This window comes from Macaca mulatta, chromosome 1 (genome assembly GCF_049350105.2).
Source record: "Macaca mulatta isolate MMU2019108-1 chromosome 1, T2T-MMU8v2.0, whole genome shotgun sequence".
NCBI lineage: Eukaryota > Metazoa > Chordata > Mammalia > Primates > Cercopithecidae > Macaca > Macaca mulatta.
Genome location: NC_133406.1, coordinates 67385743 through 67407001, shown reverse-complemented (window position 1 = coordinate 67407001; position 21259 = coordinate 67385743). Strand labels below are relative to the sequence as shown.

The window sequence follows — 21259 nt, the reverse complement described above, 5'->3', positions numbered from 1 at the left end:
GTTTCCCAACCCTGGCTGCCCATTAGAATCACCTATGGGGCTTGAAAAACATATGTCTCTGCCTGTCTGCCAGTGAATAATTCTCTGGGTGAGGCCTGGTCTTGGTATATGATATGTTATGTTCTTCAGGTAATTCTGAGTGGCAGCCTGAGTAAGAACCATTCAAATCCAATACCTTTAATTATAAATAATGAAACTGAGGCTTAGAGAGGATCTTGCCCAAGTTTATAATTCTACTGAGTAGCGGAGCAGAGCTACGTCAAGTCCATACACATACCCCGGTGTAGCCACAGGCGCTGCGGGCAGGTGCTGATTAAAAGCCCTTAGGCAGTGTTGATTCCAGACAAGAAGCCAGACATACCCATTCTCTCTTCCCCATCAAACCACAAGGTGTTTATTTCTCCATACTCAGCCCTCAAATGCCAATTTAAACATTAGGATGCCTAGTTTGTCTAGTAGCCTTTCCAGGGATCATATTTAGAATTTGAAAGTTATATGGGGCAGCCTTGTGAGAGCTTCGAGAGCAGATTTCAGGACACAAAATCCCCAGCTCACTCTCAGCCATTGCTTTCCCTCCTTCCCAAGAAGCTCCCAACCTGTCAGACCCACCATACCACGTGGCTAGGTGCTCCTTCAGACAGGTGTATATCTCCTCTCACGGAGGCTGGGCCATGGCCACATGGGCAACTACACATGGCAAATCTACCCAAAGGTCACAGAGGTTGGACTTAGAGCCCAATAACCTAATCCCCAGAGGTCAATGACCAAATAGAATCACAGAATAGAGACAGAGGTGATTGGGGTTAGAGGAGGGGGCGTGGTGATGGGCCAGCCTGTCTGCCAGAGTAATGTTGGGAAATATGGGAGGGGATGGAGGTGGTAAGAATGAAAAGATTCTTCTCTGTTCTCTGGGAGTCAGTCAGCCATGAGCTAGCATATGACTCCACCAGGCTGCAGGCTGTACTGGGCTGTACCCCTCAGGAGGGCTGGGCCATTTGGAGGGCACACTGGGAGACAGAGCAGAAGGAGCTGCAGCCCGTGAGGTGGCCCAGGCTCTTGACCTCAGGGCAGGGGATCTCCTTCCTTTGGCAAAGGGGAAGTTGTGTCATCCTCTCGTCACGCCCTCTGCTTCACCTTGTCAGCTCACTGCAATGTTGCCGTCACTTTCTGTCTTCCCACGCCTCCTGGCGTGCTCCTGTCCTTAGTCAGACCCACCCCTGTTGGTATGAGGGAGGAAACCCTGCTGGTATGTGCTGGAGGCCCTGAGATGGAAGAAATGGAGGCCAGCACCTTCTCCATCTGTGCCCATACAAGAGAGGTTGTCAATATGGAAAACAAATAAGGAGGCAGCACCTGGTGGGGTTTGTTCTAGATGTCTCTACAGCATCAGTGTCACTCGTGGAGTCCCTAGACAGTATCAGTGCTCCAAGGGTTGGAACAAGGGCACAAAGAGGTGGGTTTTTTGTTGTTGTTGTTGTTTTAAGACAGGATCTCACTCCGTCACCCAGGCAGGAGTGCAGTGGCCCAATCTCGGCTCGCTGCAACCTCCACCTCCTGGGTTCAAGCGATTCTCCTGCCTCAGCCTTTCGAGTAGCTGAGATTATAGGCACCCACCACCATGCCCAGCTAATTTTTGTATTTTTAGTAGAGATGGGGTTACATCATGTTGGCCAGGCTGGTTTCAAACTCCTGACCTCAAGTTATCCAACCGCCTTGGCCTCCCAAAGTGCTGGAATACAGGTGTGAGCTACTGTGCCCGGCCAACAAAGAGGAGTTTTCAGACATTGGGAGACATGAGGTCCAGAGTCTGGTGGACTCTGGCCAAGGATTAGCCAGGGTGGACTCTGGGAGATATGGCTCATCTTTGGCCCTGTGTAATGGTTAAGAATATGCATGCTGGAGCAAAATGGCCTGGGCTCAAATCCCGGGTTACTAGCCGAGACCAAGTTATCAAAAATGTGCCTCATTTTCTTTGTCTGCAAGAGAAAGACAATTTTCTATCCCCACAGAGCTGTGGTGGGTATTAAGTGAGTGGATATATGCAAAGGGCTCAGAACAGTGCCTGGGCACTGTGAGCACTCAGCAGACATCAGCTGTAGTGATTTTAGGCCAGTTGCCTGATTGCTCCCAGCCCTTGGGCTCAAGCTGTATGCACAGTTTTCCACTGGGTGAACATTCAGGTTGGATAGGTGAGACTGGGAAGAGGAGAAGGGCTATGAAAGAGTCACTCATGACAGGCGGCTTCTGTCCTGCTTAGCCTCCTCGCTCCTAAGGCTGGGCTGCTATCTGTGCCTCTGTAACACACCAGGCCCACTTTCTCTCCCTGGTTCCTGGGGAAGCACAGAGAAGAGTGTGACTAGTTGTCTGGACAGCTGAGCAGTTGTGTTGTAGTGCAGGGCAACGCCAGCTTTAGTCACATGGCAAATCCCCAGGGCCATTCCTGGAGTCCACCCTATCCCATAGACAAGGACTCAGCCATGATTCACTGTATTCAGGTGTGGCCTGCATTTGAGTCACCTGGTGCCCCTTCCTCCAACACCTGAGAGTCACAGCCTGGAGCAGGTTCTCTTATGCCCCCTGAACCTCTTCTCTCTCCTTTTCTTCCTCCTTTCCTCTTTCCTTTGTTCCCTATCCCTTGATCTCTGATTGATCAGATCTTGGCTGATCTCCCTAAAAACTTGGACGGTTTGAACCGACAGATGGATAATAGAGACAGTAACTTCTAATGCCACCCCCACACCCTGTCAGAGACATTGCCAGCAAAGACTGAGAAGCAGGAAAAGAAGGAGACTGCCTCTGTCAATATGGTGACATTTCTGTAATTGGAGATAGGTGCCTCAAAAAAGACCTCCGCACTCTGGCTGATACATGGATTTCCACTATTAGTAATCCATCCCAGTGCCCAAAGCCTGGGTTGTCCCCGCTGAGAATGCAACTATACAAAAGGCACAGGGGATGCATTGAACTATATTAATTGCTTGTACTTTAGTGTGGATCCATTCATTCCACAAGTATTGAGGAATAAGATATAAATCTCTGCCTTCTTGGATATCACATTCTAGTTAGGAAGAGACAGAAAATAAACATGATAAGTAGATAAATTATATAGTTGGTTAGAAGCTGGTAAGTGATGCCCCCCTATCAAATAAGTAAATAAATAACTCACCAAAATATAGGGTAGGTGGGGTTAGGAGTGCTAGGATGGGGGACAGGGATGGGGCAGGGAAGTTGGCTGTAATTTTAATAGTGTGTTTAGGGTAGGCCTCATTGAGAAGTTAGGATCTGAACAAAGACTTTGAAAGAGGTCGGAGAGTTAGCTTTGTAGATATCCAGGGGCAATAGCATTCCAGGCAGCAGAAGCAGCTGGAGCCAAAGCCCTAAGCCTGAGCTAAGATAGGGATAGAGGCCATTGTAGTAGAGGGGAAGAGTAATGGGAGGAAGGTGGTGTAGGGCCCCTAGACTCTGAAAAAGCTCCGGCCTTGGACTTCCATGGGAGAGGGGCATGTGAGGATTCTGAGCTGGGGGTACGTAACCTGCTGTGTTGGGACTTGACCATATATCAGTGAGGAGGCTGTTGCAGATGTCCCAGGGAGCAAGGCTTAGGCCAGGAGGGCAGAAGTAGATTCTGATTATTATTGGAAGGGGGAGCTGACCGAATTTGCTGATGGAGTGATGAGGTTTGAGACACTGAAGTCTGAGATGACTTCACTAGCCACCTTCCTGAGCACACATTCTAATAAGCCAAGGCTCTAGGGCAGATGAGTGCTCTGATGTAGGAGGATGGGCGCAGGGAGAGAGGAAAGGTGTGCACACAGGGGAGGCTGAGGGGCTCAAGCCACAGTACCATACCCTTTTAATCTTAGCTGGACCCTGATCTGGCCTCAGGCTCTATTTTAGGCTACCTGACTGAACAAATTGGGTTCTGAAGTTCCAAAGTTTGTGCCTAGAGCCCTAGAGTTCTCAGGGGACTGGATCCCCACTTGGAAATGATCAGTGTCCCTCAGGAGTGAGGCTGGCTGGGCCGCTCTTGGGGGTCTGCATAAACAGCTTCCTGGACTTTGCCAGGAGTGTGGGGGAGAGCCAAGCACAGCAATTGGCATGTCCCTCCTGCGAAGCCAAACCACTCCAGGACCTGCCCAAGCCTGTGAAGTCTGAGACACCGAATGTGTATTTACCTGGGCTCATGGCCTCAGATAAAGGGAGGGGGGTGGATTTAAGGAGCCCTAGCTACTCATGGTGAGGCCCACCGCACACCTGCCCTGCCTTGTCTCCTCTGAGGATCTGGGATTGCAACACCTTGCTCTCTTCTGCTGAGTTAATTATTAATGAGTTCTTTGTCACATTCTCTGGTGATGGGCAGAGGGCGAAAGTTTCCTGAGAGCTCTGACTGAGTTCAGGGAGTTGGGGAAGTGGAGAGAAAGAGACCACCAGGTGGGAGAACTGAAAACACAGGCGTGTCAGTGTCCGAGGTGACCTTTCTCTGTGGGGGACTTGAGGGAGGTCTCTTTGTGTTGAAGAGACACTGCTTCTACTGACCCTTACTTGCTGACTTGAGCTAGATTTCACTGGAATGCTTACAGGGGGCAAGACTCTAACATTTATTGGAATATCAATTATGCATCAACTTGCATCAACAACTTACTGCCCACTTTGCTAATTACATAGTTTCTTCTGCCTACCTGAACTTATGCTAAATTAGAATCTGAGGGTTAGAAATGCCCAATTTAATCCACAAAATTCTACATTTCCCCCTTAAGGGTCTTCAAGCCGATTTCTTGGACATAACCCTCCAATGGTAGAGAACTTTCTGTTTAGGAGACACTGACGAAGTGGAATAGGTAGTTAAGAAGTTCCTTTAAATAGCAACTTTGAGGTCCTAGCATTCCAAAACGGTGCCAGTACAGGCTCTCCAGGGCCAAGATATGGACTGGGTGGCCCTCCAGGTTTCCCTAAAAGTTCTCCAACTCTAACCTGGGGGAAAGAGTGTCCTGTGAGACCAGCCTCTCAATTTGGACCTGCCACGTCCATTTACAGTGGCTGGAAGCCCAGGAGCCCTGAGCAAGGAGCCCACAAAGGAAGCTGTGTTCTCAGGCCTGGCAGGAGGCCAGGGAAAGTCTGTTTTGACTTTGTCAGTCTAGCTATGCTTCAGCCTTTCCTTCCACCACTTGTGGTCAGGTCTGTTTTCTGGCCCTCCAGGCGGGCATTCCTGCCCAGGGAGGGAGGGGCTAGGAGACTAACCCTCCCCACAGGTGGGAGGAGTGACTCACAGGCAGTTACCTGTCCCAGGGCTCCCTGCCAGCTCTGTGGAAGGAGCTGGAGGGGAGGCATTTAGAGTTACTCTGCTCATTTCTCTTAAGCTTTCCTTGGATGAGTTGAGCTTTGAATCCTTCCTGATGAACCTTGCCTTTTGAGGATCCTCCAAATTCCCCAAGAAGCTGGGATTTTTCATTTTTTTTTTCCCACTGGGGAGGGGAATGGTACTTTCCAGGGTCCTGGATGTTTGGGTCTTCTCACCTTCCAGCCCAGTGACATGTCTGGGGCTTTAACTCTCTATATAAGCCCTAATCTTTGTGTTCTCTGCCGGATCTTCTGTCTGGGGTGGTCCAGGTCACAAGAAGAAGCTGACCCCTGCTGGCCTTGGGAAAATGAGGAGTTCATTGCCTGGCACAGATGCAAGGGCCCTTCCCCACCCTATGAATCCTGGTCTCTGATGATCACTTACATGTGCCTGGTGCCGTTTGTGGTGCCCCTTGCAGCCCCCACAGGGAGGCGGGCATTGTGGAGCTTACTGCAAGGCCTCTAGGACCAACCGACCGACCCACTTGCCCAGTCCTGTCCTGGGAGGTGGGGGTGCAGTGACGACAGATGGGTGTGACGGCTGCCAGATTCCTGAGGCCCGCCCTGCGGTGGGGCTACACCCAGCCAGGGAGTCTCCAGAGGTGAGGCTGTTGTTTAAAAACCTGGAGCCAGGAGGGGAGACCCCCACATTCAAGAGGAGCTTTCAGGCGATCTGGAGGAAGAACGGCAGAACACACAGTGAGGTAGGTTACCTGTCTTTACCTGCCTGGTGGGGGCCGGATGGGGGAGGAGAACTGTATCTCTGGGTGCCTGGGGCCTGGTTGCAGGACCTGATTTATTCCTCTTCCTGGGAGCTCACTCAGGTGAGCTAGGTTAAAATGTCTGCTACAGTTTTGATTGCTTTTTCACATTTGATAAGCACCTCAGTGGCTTAGAGGAAAGCAGGTTCAGATCCGGGGTTGAGCACAAAAGAGAAGTGAAAAAAGGGTGGGCTGGCCTGGCTCAGAATGTCTACTTCCAGGGGGATTTCCAGTCAGGGGTGGGAAAGCTGAGAAAGCACTGGATGAAAGTCAGAAGATGGGTCTCTCTTAGGCCAATTAGCTGTGGGACCTCAGACCACATGTTCCCTCCCTGGGCCCATGACTCTTTTAGGAGAGGGATTAGAAGGAATGATTTTGAAGCATTAGGATCTATAATTTAAAGATGGCAGGAATGTCCTCAATTCCCCCTCTGCCCCTGCCTTGCCAAGCCCCCAGCCCTCCACCCCAGCCAAAAGAGTTTGTGGCTGTCATTGGAACAGAGTGAACATCCAATTCAAGGCAGAGGGGGTCACTGCATGAGCAAGGGTGGGACATGCTTCCACAAGGCAAGCCTGCCTCTGGGACCCCACAGTGGCTTTCGAGCATCCTTCCCCAGCCTCCTTCAGAATCCTTGCTTTGTGGCCTCCCAGCCCCACCCCTCTTGTCAAGCCCCAGCCCATCATTGAAGACATTTTGGGTTGCTTCCCTTTCAGATGAAATCCTCACTCACTTGTTAAAGACAGCCATACATCTCTCCCTGTTGCATCCCAGCTGCCTGCTTAGCCCAGAATTGTGGGCACACAGCCTAAAACTCTAAGTGGCCCTGGATGGTATTGGAGGCCATGCCCATGGCAAGAGAAGGCTTGCCTCCAGGCTGTCAGCCACTCTGACTCATTCACTTTGGGCTGGGCTGGGTTGAGGCTGCTGGTCTAGGCCCTGAGAAAAGCCAGCCCTCTCGGGGCAGGAACTAGGCCTTGGACCTTCCTACAGCTTTTCTCCTGCAAGGGGTCCAGCCTTTTCCTGCTCCCCATATTGTCCTTATGGCTGTGTGGGGTAGGGCAGGGTCCACACTCCTTCCCATCCATTTTAGAGGAGGAAGCTGGAGTATGGGAGGGGATGGGATTTTCGCAGGGCACCCTGTGAGTCACATGCCACTTGAGAGGGTCTAGAGCTCCAGCATTTTCCAAGCTTTTGGCTACAAATGTATCTGCTGCACCAAGTGTTCTAGATCAGGACCCTACGTAAAGACTCCTGAAAAAAAAACTTGAGTCTAGAAATAGAAAAGAAAAGGGGCTAGTGTGCTCTAGGTGTTTGCAGTGTTGTACTCAGCTTGCTTTGCTCTGTCCTAGGTAAGGTCCTCTCTGGGGATCACCCCATTGGCTGAAGATGAGACCACTCTTCCTCTTGTGTTTTGGTAAGTACCCCTTCCCATCCTTCCAGGCCTGTTATATGGCAGGGAGGCGACAGCCATGGGAGGAGGAGAGTTTACCAAAGTGTGGGCATCACCTGTCACCTGTAGTCCCTTCAGTTGGGAATACTTGTCTACTGGGGACACCTGTGAGATTTCCCCATTCCTTTGGGCCTTTGGGGGAGAAGATTTTCTGCCACTCTGGAAAGGCTTCCAAATGTCTTCTTATTCTTACCCGAGGGTGGTTTGTGGTTTCCCAAGTGTTCTCCACAGTTTCCCATCCTTTCTCAAGCTCGTTCCAAAGCCTTTGTGGCTTAAGTTCCTATTTTCCAGTGAATTGTAGCTGGGCACTCCCAAAGTGTGGCTGGGGCAGCTTTGAAGATAAAGGAGCAGAATGAACGCAGGCCTTTCTGAATGCTCCGCCAAGGGCTCAGCAGTCAGCCCTCCGCTGGGCTGCTCACAGAGGCCACGATGCAGGTAGAAAGAGCCGCGGACCTTGTCGTGATGGCCGAGTCAATATCTCCAGTCTGGTTCTAAAAGCCATATTTTAGGGTCATCTATGGTTTTTGGTTGCCAGTGTTTCTCCTCTCTCCTTTTCAAGTTTTGAGTTATATAGAATATGAAATCAACTTTTAAAATCTAACAGTATCAATACTGCAATTATTACCACCAGCAGCGAGTGGAAGCTTGAGTGAGGGAGAGGATATAATCTTGCTAATGTCAGCTTCCCTGAAGGACACTGGGGGTGGCCAGCGAGGTCCCTCTCTTTCTGGACTGTACCATCACACATCCGTATGATTTCAGCCTTACCTGGCCTCCTGCATGCCCAGCAAGCCTGCTCCCGTGGGGCCTGCTATCCACCTGTCGGGGACCTGCTTGTTGGGAGGACCCGGTTTCTCCGAGCTTCATCTACCTGTGGACTGACCAAGCCTGAGACCTACTGCACCCAGCATGGTGAGGTAGGCCCTACATCCCAGGACTGGAGGAAAGCGGGATGGGAGGGATGTGTGAGCTGCCATTTGTCCACTGAATACTTAGAATGTACTTGGTGTAGGCCAAGCCCTGTGCACTACACGGACTGGGGAGTGCAGTAAAAGTATAAGGCCAGATCCTTGCCTCTAAGAAAGTTACTTGTTAGTTGGGCAAGAGGAAATGTACTCAGAATTAACTAAATAGCTCATTTCTCTCTTATCTCTCTGAGATGACATGGAGTCTTTTCTCAGTCCTTGGGCATGGGCAGGATAGTCTTTCAAGTCTTGGGAACAGGCAAATAGGCCAAACACTGGCCATTTAGGTGTATAGAGCCTCATGTGTTATTTGGTGCTGGGATGTGTGGGCCGAACTGTGTTCTTGCCATGTCAGGAACTGAGCTGTGCCACAGTCAGTGAGATAGATGAGGAAGTGACTTGAACTTCTCCAGCAGGGTCAGAGGCTCAGGTGTAAGTTGGATCAAATCCAGAAACACAACGCTTTGAACTATGACTAACATCACCTGTTAGGCATGGCTTTTATAAACAGCTGTTGTATTTTTCTTCTACATTGTCTCTGGGTCTTTTTTTGTAGGAACTTTGGTTTTCTTTTTGTCTGCCCTCAGCAGGGTGGAATCTTTCTTTACCAAAGTTGAAATCGCTCAGTGTTTTCTTGTCTATCAGCTGCCTCATTCGGCCATTTTGCTTGAACAAGGGAATGGATAAGGGAGTGATTTGTCCCGAGTTGCTGCAGGCTTTGGGGAAAGAGACCTGGGTTATCTGTGGTTTCCCCTTTCCAGGCTGCCCTTGTCTTCTGGGCTGTGGAAGGTGGTATGTGATACGGCCTCTGGGCCTCACTGCCCTTCTAGTCGCTGCATTATCTTGGCTATTTTAGTTACACATGGTATAGGGAAATGACTGGAGGTGCTGAGCAGAGATGGCTGTGGTTTCTGCATCTCACCCACTTGGATGTGGGGAAGCCCATTTGACAGTGTTGGGTAAGATGGCCATTCCTAGCCAGCACTCCCTGTGGGTCTAGATTACTCCATGAGCATCAGGGGACCTGGCAGTATTGAGCTTTTTAGGCAACAGAGTGATTTTGGCTGTTTCCTCCAAATTACAAGCCCATGTCTAAAAATTTCAGGGAGACCTCTGCCGATTTCCTTTCTCAGGCTGACTTGCATTTTGGGAGGGGAGGCAAGGAGAGGTCAGAGGCCCCTCTGTTGGGATGTACCCTCAATCCCAGCCCCATCCGAAAAGTCTCTCCTCCTCCAGGCCTAGGGCTTTTGGCTTCACACTGACCTGCCCTCTGCCTCTCTGATGCCCTGGGAAACCAACTGTCTTCGCTGCTCCTAAGCATCCCCTTGAGAGCAAAACAGGGTGCTTATAAAACAGAAGTCTAGACTTTTGCAACCCTGGGGATGGATAAATCTCCGCTATTTTTCTGCTGTGAAAGCTGAGAAGCACTGGCTCTTTCTTCTTTTTTTTCTAAGGGGGAATAAATTTATCTAGCCTTTTGGAAAGAATAGAGGATGGCAGGGAGTATCGTCTTGAGTGTAGTGTATAGTTTCAGGTCACACCACTTGAGGTGTGACCTTGGGCAAGAGATTACCCCTGTCTAAGCCTTGCTGTCCTTTTCTGTATGTATTAGATGAGATGGTCTTTAGGGTCCCTTCTTTTCCTCAGCATTCTTTGGCAATGAGCCGACTGCTGACAATCAGCATCTCTCCCCCATTTTCCACCTCTCTGTCTTGTTTCATTTCTCTTTCCCTCACTACTACATGCCTACCCTTCCCAAAGGCCATGAGTTCCAGCAATGAAGATAGATACTAAAGGCATAGAGACTCCCTTTTCATTCTCTGGACAGATGTACCCTGAACCCTCTCTGGATGCATTGGTGGCTGCGTGATAAGAATAGAAATTCAGGTTTTAATTCTGTTGAGTTCTAATGTCAGTTTTTAAGTTTGTTTTGTTATTAAATGATACCAACGGCAACTATAATTCGTTAAGCATATCATGTATGTCCTTAGCATCATGCTAAGAGTTTTATATAAATTATCTCGAATAATTCTTATAACACCCCATGAAGTGGCTCTTGTTTTCCCTGTGAACTATTGGGAGGGTTTGGGTGTGTGCTGGGACCTCAGACTTCCGAGAGAAACACATTGTGTATTGAGTTTTCTGAGTAGTTAGAGGTAGGGGGTGTACTGGACAGCCACAGCCGGAAACGAGGCTGGCCGAATGCAATGCTGCATTCTTACTGCCTCTCCCTTCACCCTTCCCTATTACCCCTCTCACCCCTGTCTACCAGTTCCCACTCCCACAGATACATCTCCCTGAAGCCAAGGCCTCTGGTTAGTGCCTCTGTTCTATCTTCATGCAGGGATGACATAGCGAGCCCTGAGCCCCAGGACCAGATCGTTCTTCTGTGCCACATCCTACTGATGTGCCATGAATGCAAGGGCAATGGGGTGGGCATTTATGACCCCTGGACATTTCCGCCTTACTCCCCCCACTCCCTACCCCCAGTTTCAGTCAACTAACACAGGGCGACTCAGCAGAATGGAGTTACAGGAGCAGTGGAGACTCCTTTTAGTTCCAAAATTGTCTCTCCTAGTTCCCTACCTCCAAGTGTGGCTTTTTTTTTTTTTTATTTGTGGACCAGTCTTAGCCTGTTTTCATGTTACCTCCTCTACCCAATTCTGTCTCAGTTGCTAAATCCCATCGGTCTCAAGGGCTTGCTTCTGTAAATTCCGGGTCCATGTTGCAACCCTGCAATGGACATAGGTCTTGGCCAGCTTTGCCTTATGGCATTTTCTCTGCCTCCCTAACTTTGCCCTTCTGGGCTGATCTGCTTTGATGACCCATTAACTGTCTATGGTTGGGACAAGGCTGTTCTTTACCAAAACGGCCTGAAGTTGTAGTCCCATCACCCTGGCCTCTTGTTTTCTTTCTTCCAGCTCCTAGATGGATTCTAGGAAAACTCACTGCACCATTATTCCCTCAATCTCAAGGCATGGATGAAAACGTCTGTGATTCTGTGATGCTTCCCTGCCCTCATTTACTTCTGTGCTATCCCTGGGCCTCATTTGAAAAATGGGCTTCAGTGGTTGTCATGAGGACTGCACAAAAGAATGTGTAAAGTGACCACAAACCTGGTGCCTGGCAGATGCAAACTATTCTATCCAACCCTTCTCTCCTGCCCCCCTCCTGGTGGCTGCATCCGCATGCAGAGGCTGCCCCATCTGCAAAGCACACTGCTGAGCATTTCTTCCCTGATCAGGACATGTGTTCACGTACCTCACTAAAATCCACCCATCCCTGGGCTGCCCTCCTCTGTGCCTCTCAAGGTGATTGATGCCAATCTGACTTAGAGTGAGCTGTTGAAGAATCCACAGGCAGTCATGGTTAGTGAAGTCATCCCAGACTGGGGGTGAAGGCTCCCTCTTTCTGGTTTTGGGTCTGACACTAATAACAGGGATGTGACCTTGTGAAAGTCAGGGCTCTTCTACAAACTGCCATTTTTCCGTGTGTGAAGTGAAGGAGTTAGTCAAACTTTGCTGTTTATTCAGCTCTGGCCACTCAGCTTGCTTCTCAGAGACAGCTGGGCTGTGTGTGACCCCGAGAGTCCACTGTCCTCTCTCAGGGCGTGTGAAGGCAGGGGTTGCGCCATGCCCTTCAGTCATTTCTGGGATGGCACACAGTTCTCAAGAACCAGCGGATTAGCTGAAAAGCTTTCTATCCCTGATTTCTGCTCCCGACAATGTCTCCTCCAGTGTTGTGTCTGCTCTCCTAAATGCTTTATTTATCCCCCATTCCCTCCCTTTCTGGGGAAAAACTTAATTACCCAGCTGCCTTAGTAACAGTCTTACACAGCGCATTCCTCAGGTTAATTAACTGTATAAGCCAAACAGCTGTCATTTTTATCTCTTGGAAACAAGCTGAGGAACAGTAGCCAGTTGGAAGTCCCTCCTCTCTAATACGCGCAGGCGTATATGCGTGTAAATGCACTCTTATCCCCCTGCTTGCTGACACACACACTCCAACGACCACTGCCTTTCTTCGTTTGACAATTGTCTGTTTTCTTGATTTTCAGGAAGGCTAATGTGTTGGCAGAGAATGTGTTCATATATGTACTGTGATCCCTATCCTCGACCCACAAGGGATTTTGAGCCTGCCTCTGACCCAAAATATCCTCTTTTTTTTTTTTGGAGACGGAGTCTTGCTCTGCCTCCCAGGCTAGAGTGCAGTGGCATAATCTCGGCTCACTGCAACCCCTGCTTCCCAGATTCAAGTGATTCTCCTGTCTCAGCTTCTCGAGCAGCTGGGATTACAGGCATGTGCCACCATACCTGGTTAATTTTTCTATTTTTAGTAGAGACGGGGGTTTCACCATGTTGGCCAGGCTGGTCTCAAACTCCTGACCTCAAGTGATCCACCCGCCTTGGCCTCCCAAAGTGTTAGGATTACAGGCGTGAGCCATTGCCCCCCGGCCCAAAATATCTGCTTTCTTTGTTTCCTAGAAGCTCTAAGCATCTCTAAAGCTTCCAGAGCTCTACCATTGGGGGTTTACTCTTTTGGATGAAGCATTACTGAGTTCCTTGTTTAAAACACAGACAACCTTGAGAAAAGCACCATATCAATCTATGACCTAAACCTAAGTTTGCTGAGTATGTTAATCAGAAACTTAGATGTGACTTTTGCAGAGGGACCCACGAGACCCAGAATGAGTCACGTTTTGAGGGGATAGAAGAAAATGGAAAGGGACATTGTAGGGAAAAATTGCTATCAGAGAGAAGCAAAACTTGGGTTGGCAGAATGTGAGATTCTTGGGTCGTAATTGTTATGGGCTAAGGAGTAGGGCTTGTGGGGTTAAAAGCAGAGAAGAGAAATGTGAGATGGGAAGTTCCCAAAGGCAAACCTGGATGGCCTCACAACTTTGCTAGCCTGGCTTCTCACCCCGTTGCTTCTGGGGCCCAGGCCCCTGGAAGCCTCTGGGAACTGTCCTGTAGACCTACTTTGCTGCTTTTCCTGGACATCCACCCACTGCCTGTGCGGCCATATGAGGGGCTGTAGTCATTGCCACTGGCAGGACCTGTAGAGGTCCCTGGCATACTAACCAACTTTCTGCACTCAGGTCCAGGGGACATCCCTCTTTCTGGAGATATCCATACTGGAGTTGAGGTTGCCTTTCCAATGGGGTGGAGTAAGCAGAAGAAGGGAGTTTCTTGAAACCAACTCTGAAATTTTCAGTGGTTGCCGAGTGATTGCTATGTTCCTTCAATCAGAACAGCACCAGTATGCTAGGGAGGTAAAAAAGAAAAGAAGAAGAACAGCACAGGTAGTTTTGGAGTCAGACAAGGTGGGACAAGAGTCTGTGCTTCATGCCTTGCTAACTTTATGGGCTTGGACACATTTCTTATCACTTTCCTAATCTGCAAAATGGGGATACCTACCATTTGTAAATGTAGTATAGGTACCTCCGAGATTTTGGAAGGAGGGACTAAGATAATATATGCACATTGCTCAGGACTGAGGCTGGTGCAGTGTAATTTTTGAGTGTGTAGCATATATCATCTTTATAATCAGCTTCAGAGAGTGATTTCTGAATTTAGTTAGGATGGAAATAACAGCTGTACTGAGTTAAGGCTTTGGTCAAAATTTCACTTCGTGATAAGGAAAAAGACGAAGCTGAAAGTACCTCACATATGGCTATCCTCCCACGCAGTGCCTGCAGTAGGTGCTGACTTTTGGTCTTCATTGCCAATATGCATTGGCATAGAAATGCAGAGGCTTTTGAACTGCAGTCGGTTCTAATGGAGGCCTGGCTGACCATAGGCCTTGATCCCCTTCTCCCTGTCCATATTGCTGGAAAAAGTGTTTCTCCAGGACAGTATCTGGTGAATGTCTTATTTTTCTCTTGCTTTCTTTGTCTACTTGCTGAGAGTGGCTTTAACTTCTGGGCTGTTGTGCTGGAGTAGGGAAGAATTCTATTAGCATGTTAGAACAAGACGGAACTTTATTATTTCATTCAACCCTTCCATTTCACCAATAAGAAAGTGGAAGTGGAGGAAATGTATTTTCTTGAAGGCAGCTAGATTTTTTTTTTTTCTTTTGGCCCTGGCTGGTGGCCATAACCCGACCTTAGCTTCTTAGATGAACCCAGACAGCCCTCTGGCTTCCTCATGGGAGGGAGCTGGGCCATACATAATCAGAGCCTGTTTTCCTGTTTTCCCCCAGAATTAGCTCTGTGTTTTGCAAAGGCTCAGAGTTTTTACTTGGGTGTGCCCTCCTTTTCCTCCCATCTCCACCGTGATTCAGGCCCCTGCTGGCTCTTGCCCTCTTGCTCCTTTGCCCTCCCCTGGCTCTCTGGGAGAGTTCATCTTCCAGCCAGACTGCTGAGCTTCTAGAAAGCTCTAGGATAAGGGAGAAGGCCTAGCCTTTCCAGCTGGAGAGCAAGCAGGAGCCAAACTGGCTGGAGGCCTGACAGGCTGAATTGATAATAGTACTGTGTCTCTGAGGTAACACAGCCAGAAGAATGCCGGCCAAATGACCCCAGAGAGGGAGGCAGCTGCAGCAGAGAGCTGCCATCGCTGGAAGAGACGGGGGCACATCACACATGAGAGAAGAAGAGCTTCACACTGAGAATCACACACGCACACGATGCTTACAAATATGTGCACCCTACATATAAGCATACAAGAATAAATCAGAAAGGGAAACTGAGGCCCATAGGGAAAGGATAAATTAGCAGCTTGTCTTCATGTGGGCTTCTGCCATAAATTGCTCTATTTCAGGCTTCTGTCCTGCTAGCTCGTTGACAGGCAGAGCTACTTAAAATACCTGTCTCGCCTGTTGGCTTAGCCTGTCTCCAAGGATTGAGATAAATTCCTCCTTTAGCTATGTTACTGTGGTAAGCAGCACGTAGTTTATAAGCCTATGATGCCATCTGATCCCGCCATCAGTGCCTGCACACGTGGAAGGAAGGAGAAGAAGGCATGGGTGCCCCAGATTATCCCCATGAAGACTGAGGGAGGAGCAGGGCAACAAACCCTGGGCATTTTTAGTTGGTTTTGTTTTATAATACTATCTGCTCTCCTGAATATAAAAAGTAATATGTATCCAAGGTATAAAAGTTTAAACAGACTTGGTGCAAGTGGTTCATGCTTGTAATCTCAGCACTTAGGGAGGCCGGGGTGGGTGGATCATTTGAGGTCAGGAGTTTGAGACCAGCCTGGCCAACATGGTGAAATCCCGCCTCTACTAAAAATACAAAAATTAGCTGGGCATAGTGGCTTGTGCCTGTAATCCTAGCTACTCGGGAGGCTGAGGTGGGAGAATCGTTTGAGCCTGGGAGGCAGAGGGTTGCAGTGAGCAGAGATTGTGGCACTGCACCCCAGAGTCTGGGCGAGAGAGTGAGAACCTGTCTCAAACAAACAAACAAACAAACAAACAAAAAGTTTAAACATAATAAAAAATAACAGAGAAGGAAAAAACAAGTTATCTATGATTCCACTACCCAGAGATATCAGGTTGAACTGTATGCAGTTGCTATTTTTATAGGTCAAAATGGGTGAATATCAGCAATTTCATGTTTTCACTTAATATATTGGTATATTTCCTTCCAAATACTTTACATTCCTTTAAATGGAAATATATACATATATATTCACACACACGTATATATTTGAGATTATAATGTATATGCAAGTATATGTGCAGTTTTTTTTCATAAAACATAATATAATCATTTCTCCATGCAATTAATTTTTTTTCTCTAAACAGTGTTTTTAATAGTTACATAATGTCCTGTCGTTTGGGAGTATCAAGGACATTTCCGCAGTCTCCAGCTACTTGTCCCATGGCCCAGGGAAAGAAAGAGACTTGTTTCTGGCACTCTCTTGACCAGGGAAGGGCTGGACCAGCTCCCAGCAGAGCTGGGGAGAAAGCTCTGGTGACAGGCGGCCGGAAGGCAGCTGGCCCTTGTCTCTTCTCAGGACATGTGCTGAGTGCAGGCAGAGGACAGGAGTGGAAAAGTTTGTCCCTGAGAGGCTGGGAAGAGTATAAAGAAGGGCATGCTCCCTGCCAGGGACCAAAATAGGGGTCTGGAGGGGAGTCAGGCTCTAGCAAGGGCCTTCTCTTGCCCAGAAAGGATTATTTTAAGTGCTCAGGTATTTCAGCCAGCGACAGGTCTCCAGTTTCTGTGGTAACTGAGCTGAGTCAGCTGGAGAAGCCCCATTTCTTCCCAAAGTGCTCTCTCTCTGCCTTAGCCTTCCCCATGATAAGCTTCAAGGTCAGACCAAGCCCTTCTTGGGGCTCGCTGCATGAGACAGAGACTGCTACCCTTTAGCATACTTCCCCACATCTTTGCCACTCAACTAGTTTCGAGTGGAAGTGAGAGGATGAAAGAAGGGAGAAAGAGAGAAAGGAGAGGAGGGACCCTTTCTGATGCTGATGGTGGGAATCAGTCAATAGCAAAGCCATGTTGCCTCTTTGTGCCTCAGCATTCTCCTCTGTAAATGGGGCTAATACTACTTATCACATAGGGTTATTGTGAGATTTAAGTAGGCTATTGCATTGAAACTACCAAGGACTCCTCTGCACATGGTTGTACTCCACTTACTATTGATGCTTTATTACCTACTCACTCTTCCACCCCTCCCTTCAAACTCCCTAATTGCAGGAAGGAAGTGCCTAGTAATAATGCTAATGCAAATAGTTGGCCTTTACTGAAAATTTGCTATTCATTTATTCAAGAGGAATTTAGTGAGGGTCTGTTATGTGCTGGGTATTTTTCTAAGCACTGGGAATACAGCAGTGAAGGACTGCAAATTCCTGCCCTCATGGAGTATACATTCTAGAAGGGGGAGGCAGACAATATACAAATAAATAAATTGACAGTAAGTATACAATGTATCAAGTGTAGATATGTAGTATGAAAAAAATATAGCAGGGCAAGGGAATGCATAGTGAGTGGTGGGAGGTGGGGCAATGGGCGCTACTAGATTTTATTTTATTATTTTTTTTTTGAGACAGAGTCTCGCTCTGTCGCCTAGGCTGAGGTGCAGTGGCAGAATCTTGGCTCACTGCAACCTCTGCCTCCTGGATTCAAGCGATTCTCTTGCCTCAGCCTCCCGAGTAGCTGGGACTATAGGCACCTGCCACAACACCTGGCTAATTTTTGTATTTTTAGTAGAGATGGGGTTTCACCACGTTGGCCAGTCTGGTCTCGAACTCCTGACATTGTGATCTGCCTGCCTTGGCCTCCCAAAGTGCTGGGATTACAGGCGTGAGCTACAGCGCCCTGCCAATGGGTGCTACTTTTTAAAGGGCTTATGTGCCAGCTGTTATTTGAGCCTTAAACACCCAAACAATGAATGTTTAATAAAGCATTTTTGGACATGCCAAGGGCACCTCCAAGCACTAGGAAGGGTGATAGTTCTCTTCATTTGCAGAGCGGGTGAGAGCTGGAAAGTGGAGTGGTAAGCAGAGGCCCAGGGAACCAAGACACCTGGCTCCCCTCTTTGCTCTCTCCTGTTGCAGGCAGTGCCAGCTTTGGAGAGGGAAGATGGGTGTTGGGCAGGGAGGTTCTATCACTCAAGGCATAGGCCCCACATATCCACTCAGACTCTTTGGGTCAGTCGTTTGTTCTGGTGAGTGGAGGCTTAGAGGAAAGCAGAGGTACAGGGTGTGTGGAGGGACAGTTTTCCCTACCCAGAAGGACCCGCAGGTCCAGGAGGTTCTTGTCCAAGCCTTGCATCTATTTGTTGGCAAATTTGGAGCCCTGTGGACAGTATTGTTTAAGCTACGCACAGGGTTTGGGATCATGGTTACTCAAAGGAAACAGATTTTATGTGTGTTTTATGGGGGAGCTGAGAAAAGGTCACGTTATCTGTGTGTGTGTGTGTGCGTGCGCATGTGCACGTGTGTGTGTGTATGTGTATATGTATGCACATAGGCACAAGCTAAAAGAACAAGGGATATGTCACCTCTATGGCCATGCTGTTTTTCTTGGTGATCCTTGCTTTGCCATGAAACCCATGGGTTTCAGTTCTGGCTCCTGTCTCATTCCAAGAGATAAGCATAGGCCAGGTTATTGGGGACCTCCCCAGTGAGGCTGGTTGGTCTCCTGTAGGTAGGGAATACCAAACCTGAGAAAGATCCTCAAGCCCCAGATGTCACTGCTGGAAGGCCTTAGAGATCATTTGAATGTCGCTAGTATTTTGGCTCCCTGAGGGCAGGGCCTTTGTTTTGTTCCCTATTATAACTCCTGAGCCCAGAGTAGAGTCTGGCACATAGTATATGCTAAATAAGCATTTGTTGGGTAGATAAAAAGCTCTAGCTCAATCCCCACTTAATTTACAGAGGAGAAAGTTAAGCCTAGGAAACAGAGGTGACAGAGCTAGGACTGTAGATCTACATTTCCTTGTCTTCTTTTGGAGTCCTCTCTCTCCAATCCTCAAAACCCCAGAATTTCCCAGGCTGCCAGGATTAAATGAAGTGAGCTATTAAACTTTCCAGCCTGTGCCTAGTATGTAGTAGGTGCTCAATTAGTATGAATTTCTCCCCTACACCCCCCCTTTTTTTCCTGCCCGTGGCACTTTCCTCAAGTTTCTCTGCAAGGCAATGTCATGTACTCAAGTATTTTTTCCCACCTTGTACCTCTTCTCCATTCACACATCTGTTCACCATTCACTTGCTGTGTGTTAGGAGGGACACGAAGGAATTCAGAGATGACTGATTAAAAGATGACCAATAGCCCTGTTTTAAGAGATTAATCCTTCAAAGTGTATTAATAAAACTAGTGATTCCTAAGGGCAGGATTTCCACAGAGGGGATATGCTGGGATCTCAGGACGCAAGGGGGAATTCTATTAGGACCCCACCTCTGAGTGTCTGCTGTCTTCCTCTCCCACAGTGGCAGATGAAATGCTGCAAGTGTGACTCCAGGCAGCCTCACAACTACTACAGTCACCGAGTAGAGAATGTGGCTTCATCCTCCGGCCCCATGCGCTGGTGGCAGTCACAGAATGGTGAGCATTTGCCATCTACAGGGACTCAAACTGTGCAGCCTCCACAGGATGAGGTGGATGGAAGGTGCCCTATAACCCTTTGGGTTTCCCAGGCATTTCTTTTGGTGATGTGACGTGGGTGATTGACAAGAAGAAACTTTCTGCCTCATATTTGAGGTCCGTTGGGTGTTATGGTAGAAGAATTTATTGGAGGTGAAGGAAAGGGTATGAGGAGAGAGGAATGTCTTTATTTCCCTCCACTCGGTCTCAGTGGGTGGGCTTGCAGAATTAAGCTTTGGGAACAAGTCTGTGTGGAACAGACGAGTTGAAGCCCTCCAAAGTATTGAAGACATCAGGTGATGGTGGGAAGGAAACTTAGCCAAAAACAGATAGGATCTTGCATAGATAACATAAGCAGAAACATACCACTTCCCACTCCTCTCCAAGAGGGAGTCTGGAAAATCAAGGTTAGAGAGTTTCTGACTTCCTCGAGCTAGTCTAGTCCAGGGCTTCCTTCAGGGCTGGGGAAGTGGAAAGTCTCTGGCTGACAGTTTCTACTTTTTGTCCTTCCAGATGTGAACCCTGTCTCTCTGCAGCTGGACCTGGACAGGAGATTCCAGCTTCAGGAAGTCATGATGGAGTTCCAGGTGTGCCTCCTGGGGGTGGCAGCGGATAGGAGAGTGGCTCCTGGGCCATATGGGCATGGAGCCATGGGGGAGCACAGTGTCCTTGTCTCTCTAGGCTGGGGCAACACTCACCATGAGCCTATATAATGGTGACAGCAAAGGACTTGGTCCTGGGTGAACAGTGGCACCTCCAGGCTCCCTATCTTGGTCGTGCAGTGGTTGCATATCTTCTTCCTCTCTCATTCTCCACCCTCAACCCATCTAATTAATTCAGGTCTGCCAAGTACCAATTCTACTGGGCCCAGTTGCTTGTTGTACATTTGTGTATTCTTGGTATACTCTGTTTTAATAACTTTGCATATTAGATTGAGTTTAACAAGCAGCCAAGAACTTGCCTATCCAACTAACTGATGGATGTTCCTTTGGAACAGCTCTCTTGGTGGGCAATCTACTCATTCAGTGCCATTACTTCTCAAAGCACTTTCAGATTCTGCCTTTAGAACAGCCTTCTAGATACTTCTTTTGGAGGAAACATTTTCATTTAATTGCCATAGGTCAATTTTTTCTTTTCAGAGATGATTTGGTTTTATTCTTTCTACAGAAATAGTCAGATATTCAATGATCAAATTTGGTTAATAAGATTAAATGATTAGGAAGGGAGATATAACTTTCAGGAGTTAAAATGAGCTTGGAATAAAAAGTAATAGGACCTAATTTCTTACATGACTGAAGAAGTTGGCTCTAAGAGCCTCGCCCCATCTAAAGGTCAAAGGTATTTTGAGAAATGCAAGTATCGTTTGAATAAATGCCCAGTCTCTAAAGGTGGCAACTTTGAAGGGCAGCATATTCATTTGGATGGACAGTGTTAAATAGTCTCCTTACTTTATCATCACTCACCTGTTCATTTATTTGTCAATTATTTGTGAGCACTTACTAAACACTGATTACATGGCAGGCTTGGTGTCAGATGTTAGGGATATAAAGATGAATAAAACCAAATCACAATCTTCAAGCAGCTTTCACCATATGTGGGGAAGTCAGTAGTGAGAGAGTGCAATGTGTGCACAATATTGGTAGGAAGAGGTACTGGGAGCCCATGACGGGGCTCTCACATGGTCTGTCTTGGGAGGGCCTGTCAGGGAGTACAC

General features: G+C 48.1%; 1 protein-coding gene across 3 annotated transcripts in view; it reads left to right on the top strand.

The window, feature by feature from the left end:
* The window catches only part of LAMB3 (laminin subunit beta 3), a 135160-nt gene that overhangs the window by 89735 nt on the left and 24166 nt on the right, over nucleotides 1–21259 (top strand). Inside the window, exons 1-6 of one of the 3 annotated variants that reach the window (XM_077937094.1) lie at nucleotides 4369–4431; nucleotides 5608–6041; nucleotides 7448–7512; nucleotides 8311–8465; nucleotides 19392–19506; nucleotides 20059–20132. In XM_077937094.1, the coding sequence (XP_077793220.1) occupies nucleotides 7485–7512; nucleotides 8311–8465; nucleotides 19392–19506; nucleotides 20059–20132 (372 nt within the window). In that variant the 5' untranslated portion in view covers nucleotides 4369–4431; nucleotides 5608–6041; nucleotides 7448–7484. Of the gene's footprint in view, nucleotides 1–4368; nucleotides 4432–5114; nucleotides 6042–7447; nucleotides 7513–8310; nucleotides 8466–19391; nucleotides 19507–20058; nucleotides 20133–21259 lie in introns of those variants that run through there. The other 2 variants (XM_077937086.1, XM_015117616.3) reach the window with 2 other exon arrangements.